This window comes from Eurypyga helias, unplaced genomic scaffold (assembly GCF_000690775.1).
Source record: "Eurypyga helias isolate BGI_N326 unplaced genomic scaffold, ASM69077v1 scaffold11787, whole genome shotgun sequence".
NCBI classification, from domain to species: domain Eukaryota; kingdom Metazoa; phylum Chordata; class Aves; order Eurypygiformes; family Eurypygidae; genus Eurypyga; species Eurypyga helias.
The window spans coordinates 29,315-35,591 of NW_010263783.1; the positions used below are offsets into that span (position 1 = coordinate 29,315).

At 48.3% G+C, this 6,277-nt stretch overlaps 1 protein-coding gene and 1 pseudogene across 1 annotated transcript; both read left to right on the plus strand.

Annotated features, from left to right (window-relative positions):
- Positions 1 to 621: 621 nt before the first annotated feature.
- LOC104512984 (claudin-22-like) lies at positions 622 to 1,275 on the plus strand. The gene has a single exon (XM_010156191.1). It carries the CDS (start codon positions 622 to 624, stop codon positions 1,273 to 1,275), a length of 654 nt encoding a protein of 217 aa, XP_010154493.1.
- Positions 1,276 to 2,135: 860 nt separating this feature from the next.
- LOC104512986 lies at positions 2,136 to 3,027 on the plus strand (annotated as a pseudogene).
- Positions 3,028 to 6,277: the final 3,250 nt, after the last annotated feature.

Below are 6,277 nucleotides of genomic sequence, written 5' to 3' on the forward strand. Positions count from 1 at the left end.
AGAAAATGTGAAACATAAGGATCTTTTACAAAGCGTCTTTTACAGTGCTGGGGACATAAAACAGGGCAGTGGAAGACAAGCCATTCTGTATGTTGAGGAAGTCTAAGAATAAAGATTATAGGCAAACAGTCTACCTTTCTTTACAAGGCCTTGATTTACATCCCTGAAATCTCAAATTTAGCTATTACAATGAAGTCCTGTTGCACACAGAGCTGACTTTTTATCACCACTTAAAATCTAATTAATCCGTATTGAAGCACAAAGATTTCTGTTGTGTTTTAGGGTGAGGGGTCATAGAGCCCTCTTTGTTCATCCTCAGGCTTGTAATCATCAGGCATTGGGATATAATTTTACCAAGCAAATGGGAAGGTAACAGATCAAATCCTTATCGGAGAGCCTAACTCGTGGTTTAACGAAGCCCTTCGTCCTTTATGTGAAACTCTATATTCGCGAAGAACAAAAAAGTGTTTGAGAGCCTGCGAAGGGTTAACAGCGAGGGCTTATATTTGGGGCAGCAGGGAAGGAAAACCATCACAGCTTCCACCATCCCTCAAGGTAGCAGTTGTCAGGGAACTGCTGGGGAGACCTTCCTCCTCGACCTTTTGGGACGCCGCTCTGCTGATGGCCTTGGTCTACCAACCAATGATGCAAGTGAGTGGCATTCTGTTCTCCCTCCTGGGATGGGTCCTGTCCTGTCTCACCACCTACCTACCCCAGTGGAAAAATCTCAACTTGGAACTGAACGAACTGGAGATCTGGACCATGGGACTCTGGCAAGCTTGTGTTGTCCAGGAAGAAGGGGGAATGCAGTGCAAGGACTTCGATTCTTTCCTAGCTTTGCCTCCAGAGCTCAGGATTTCTAGGATTCTGATGGTTTTCTCCAACGGATCGGGGCTTTTGGGCCTCTTGCTCTCAGGATTTGGGTTGGACTGTTTGAAAATTGGTGAAAGACAACAGGAACAAAAGAAACGGCTGTTGCTGTTTGGCGGAATGCTCTTCTGGATATCGGGGATTACAGCTATCATCCCAGTTTCTTGGGTTGCCCATTCCACAGTCCAGGAATTTTGGGATGAGAATATACCAGATATTGTTCCCAGGTGGGATTTTGGGGAAGCGTTATTTGTTGGCTGGCTTGCTGGATTTTGTCTTATACTAGGAGGATCCCTGCTTAATTGCACAATGTGCTCAACTGGAGTCCATCCATCTTCGGGCCGTTATGCAGCAGCAGAACAGCGAGATCAGTGTCAGCGCGTGGAAACGGAGACTAGGCCTTAGGAGGGAAGGTTTTAAGCCGTGCAGAAAGACTGCCCCTATCTTTTTCAGACCCTAGTGCAAGCCAGACGCTCATTCCAGTAGGAATTCAAAGGGACTCTTTGTCACCTAGCTGATTTATTTCCTAAGCTTACGGCTGGTTTCCCCACAACTGGCGTTGGGGGGGTGGTGTGTTTTCTCACCTGCGGAGCTGTTGAAAAACCTCGTTTCCCAGCAGAGCGCTGAAATTTTCCTAAGACTGCGCAGAAGAGGTGCTTTTGCTTTCTCAACTGCCTTGTGAAATCCTGAAAATGAATGTGCATGTTCCCTTACAGCTTGGCTTTTAACCAAAATCCGCTTCCTTTTCCTGTGTAATCCATTAAACGAGCCTCAATGCTTGCCTCCCTGTCGCGATATTCCGCTTGCCGAATGCGGTGACCTCCGGCCCGGAGTGTTCACATCCTAGACAGTCTGAACACATGCATTGCATCAGGTTGGTTGTCCGTGTGCTTGGAAACTGGTACGTGGATGTCTGAAATCCCTTGCAGCTGTCCTTCCGGGTGTGGGGTGGCACGGGGTGGGCGCTTCACACCCAGCGAGCTGTTTTCCCGGCAGGCTAAGCTGCCCCTACCTGGTACCCAGCCTTTCTGGCACCAAAAAGGGGCCGAGACAAGCGGCTTTAAAAACCGCATGATCTTCTTGCAGTACGGGGGTGGGGGCATTGTGCATCCTAGGAAACGCTCCCCTCGCACATCCAGAACACCACCTTGCTGCAACCTTTAAGGAAGTGCTATTTAACTGGCTGCGCTGCAGCCAGCCTCACGTGCTCAGAGGAGAAACGTATGGCTGTGGCCTTAAAATCTCCTTCTGAAGTGAACCGCAAGATGCCAAAACTTGCGGAAGTTTGATGGAAAGCAAAGAACTACGGAAAGGTGGGGCTACACCCTTCAGCTCCTGCCTTACCACGCTCCCTCCGCAGCCCCCAGGCTCTGCACGTGGAACCAGGTGCACCAAGCAGGAGGGGGAGGAGGATTTCATGCTTTATGCAGCGTTCCGCTCCGTGTGACAGAACCGAGTGGAAGAGCCCACGAAAGCCAGCGGCTGGGCGTTCCTGTGACTGCTAAAAAACCAAACAGCCACAGGCGGCTGGAGTGGTGGTGTCTCTACAGGGATGGATTTTAACTGGTACCCTATTTGCCGGACTGGTAAAATCTCAACTTAGACTTCAACATCCTGGGGCTTTGGACCGTGGGGCTCCGGCAAGCCTGCGTAGTCTGAGACGCAGGAGGAAGACAGTGCAAAGACTTTGATTCTTTCCTAGCTTTGCCTCTAGCGTTCAAGATTTCCGGGACTTCAGTACCTACGTCAAAGGGAGTGGGACTCCCGAGCCTTCCGATCACTAGTCATGGTCTGGGCTGCCTGCAGACGGAGGCTACAGGGCAGAAGCTGAAGGAAGGGCTGTTACTACTCATATATATATGTAATAGTCCTGTGGATGCCTGGAGTTCTGGCCTTAGTCCCCCTTTCCTGGGTTTCCCATACAATAATCCAGGAATTTTGGGATGGAGACATCCCAGAGCTTGTGCCCAGATGGGCAGTCGGGGATGCACTGTTCAGTGGGTGGTTTGGTGGATTTTTTTTTTTATAATTCTTGGTGGCTCTCTGCTCCTCTCCAGGATCTGCTCATCACCTGACCACCAGTTACCAGAGCAGCAGGCAAGGGCAGATGTGCCAGACACCCATCAACATCTGGGAAGTGGAAATGGAAGACTTTAAAAAGGGTAGATACCAGGTTTTCAGATTCTACCCTTGCGTTACAGTCGGAGAGGTCTGCTGAACAGACAGGTGACTGTTTACAAGACTGGGGGGAGGGATTCTTTCTTACTAAGTACTTACCTTCAGTTTTAATTACATTAATTAATGAGCTACGGAGATCTCGGTCACTGCTGTATTTCTTTAAACTCTGCTCAATTGTAGGGTTTGTGTTTTTTAGGATAAGCAACTATAAAATTTTTTACTCCCGTAAGCAGGCAGGGAGACTTGACCCTATTTCCAGTAGCAGAGCTGCGGTGGGGGCTGTTTTAAACTTAAACAACATCCTTTCTATAAAATTAAGTCCTGAAACGGTCTGTAATGCCAGCTCAACACTCATTACATAAACCTAATACCATACAACCTGGAGTGAAGTTCCCTGGACCCGTATCGCTTGCACCAGTGTAACCTACAACTGCTCAGACAGGACGTCACGTCAAGGGGAAGAGAGGGAGTGAGCAAGGCACCGACGGTGATACAGGGGTGGGGAGAGAGGGAGTGAGCAAGGCACCGACTGTATCCCTGTGCAATCCATCTCTCTCCAGAAAGGCAGTATTCCTAAATAATAATGAGATACTGTCCAGTGCAGGGTGGGCCGGGTCCCTCGCTAGTGCAGTTCTGAATGAACGTGACCAACTACCCTCAGGGGTGTGAACCCGTTTCCACACAACTTACCCCAAGACCTGTCAGGGGCTGACTCTGGAGAGGTTGCAGTGGTTTTCCACTGACAGAGCTGCAGCACCCACCTGTTTCTGCCAAGAGCATAGAAACACTCACAGAACAGCAATATAAGAATTAAGTAAGACACTGGTCTGGAAAAGAGCTTTGTTAAAAAAAAATGTATTTTCCAATCACTGAAACACATGGAAAGTGCAGAGACAAGTTAATCTACGTGACGTACTTGCATACTCTTACGGACAACATTAGGACAGGAACACATTCAGAATATAACCTGATTAAATATTTAGTTCAGTCCTGAGCATTTGATATTTAATACAGTATAAACATAGCAACAGTAAAAAACCCCAACAGATCTTAGAGTTATTTGATTTGTGTTTATTACAACTTCTGCTAAACTCTGCTCTTTTGGCTAAGTGTTCGTGTACCAGTCATGTTTAGATCTGGAGAGACGCCAACTGCGGGGACATTGGTACCTGGAAACGGAACTAGTTACATTCCTTCCGCCCTGCTGCGCAGGGTAAATTCCGCTTCCAGAGGAGTATTTGTAATTTGAAACTGGGAGGGGGTTACTTGTCTGTATTATTTTAGCTTCTTCTACCCAATGCTCTGAGTGCGAATAATCGGAATTAGCAAAAATCCCCCAAAACTCCAAACCCAGAATTGTTAAAAGCTGCCTATAAACATGTTCATGCTCCTCTTTTTCCAAACTGGGAAAGTATCTCATTTTTAAATGAGTTTTCCAAGGTAAAGCCAGCAATACTTAGAATTTTGACCTTGTTTTAAATACCTTTTTTAAAAAAAAATATTCAGCCCGTGAGGAGAAACGGCTAATCTGGCAAGAATTTAGACAGCTCTCAGTATTTTTCACAATAGCATGTCAAATATTTTTATGGCCAGAACTGAACTGTATTAAACAGAACATAAATAAGACTGTAAATAAATAAAAGGAAAAAAAAAATCAAAGTACACCTCTAATCATCATTCTACAGCCAAGTTACACAATCCAATGGAGAAGCTGAAACTGTCAACCTTCATTTCACCCTGCCATTAAATAATTCCAGATTTGTGGGTTTTCAGTTGACCCTCCGAACATGAACGCTGTTACCCCAAACCCAAAGGGGGCGTTCGGTCCGTCACCTTGCCCAAAAGAACGTGTTGGGCTGCAGGGTGACGCAGATGGACCCATCTGTGCCTAAGAGACTCCCCCCCAGCTGTTACACAGACCTCTACGTCACACGGCTGTCACTCGGAATTTCAGATGGCTGCTGAAATTCCCGGTTGCGCTTCCTTCCGTTCGCTCACCAAGTCATTACAGCCTTTATTACAGCCCCTACCTGCCCCCACCAGCAGTAAGGGCCCCAACTCCTACCAGCACAGGCCTGCTCGACCCCCTGCAGCCAATGTTCTGGACTCCCAACAGCACCCAGCCGGGGGGACGCTGCTTCCACACGGGCTGCCCATGCCGTAAGGCGAACGTGACACACCCTGTTCACGTCTGTTTGTAACCGCGGGCGCCCTCACCGCGTCACTCGCTCTACGGAAATGCGTGAAGACTTCCAGTCGGGAACTCTGTCAGGAAGGGTTTACCCCACCAACAGGGCTTCCGCTATCCGAGTTCGTAGGTGACGGGCTTTCCTCCCGGTACAGACACTTCAATGGAAACATCTGCACGTTTGTACGCCTAACCCACACGGCTACGTAGCCCTAGAGGGCAGCGAGGCAGCCTCTCGGACAAAAGATTAACACAGAGGAACGCTTAAGCGTACAGTGCCTGTAACTATTCCCATTCCAGTGCTGCCGTCGCCAATCTGACTCGGCCTCCCATTCAGAAAGCGGCTGCCCCTGTTGGCAGCCTCATATGAAGTTTTTAGGTTTTTTTACGTGTCTGCCTTGCCTTTCCCACTCTCCTGCAGATGCAAGAAACCTTTCAGTGCAGGTTTAAGTACTGTACATTCACAAAGCTGAGCTCTGAACTCGCTCTCGTCCTACAAAGTAATCAAAAACCAAAACCAGAAGAAATTTGATTTTAGAAACAACATTCCAATGTGGCTGATTAATCTAATTAGCAGCTGCTGTCAGGCAGCCTTGATGTTTTGGAAAGGAGCTTACACTTGTGGTTAACCTGAAACTCTAAAAAAGTCACGCTCTTGTACAAAAATATTGCATGGCAAAAGAGCCACCTTCACAGCCTGCTCACAGGAAGACAGTGAAAAGATAAACCATCTCCCGCTGAACGTGCTAGTTCTCAGTACAGCGTGGATACCCCCTCACTACCGCCTCTGCTCCACCTCTACAGAGCAAACACACACGCAGCACGTACGGACTGCGCACGGCCGGGGTCCCAAAATCAACCAGCTTGGGTTCTCCGGTCCCTGGGGCGTTCTGCCACGCTTTAAGCGAACGACGATTCGATTCACCGTATTTTACAACCAGACGTATCGAGGGCAACAGGCGGTCTTTAGGAGCGGGGCGCTGGAACGCCGAAGTTGCTCTGCGAAGAGAGGAGCGGGTGGAACAACAGTGCGCGGCGAAG

Bases quoted from the DNA above. Each gene is read 5' to 3' on its own strand.
- LOC104512984 (XM_010156191.1), top strand. From the start codon at position 622: ATGGCCTTGGTCTACCAACCAATGATGCAAGTGAGTGGCATTCTGTTC.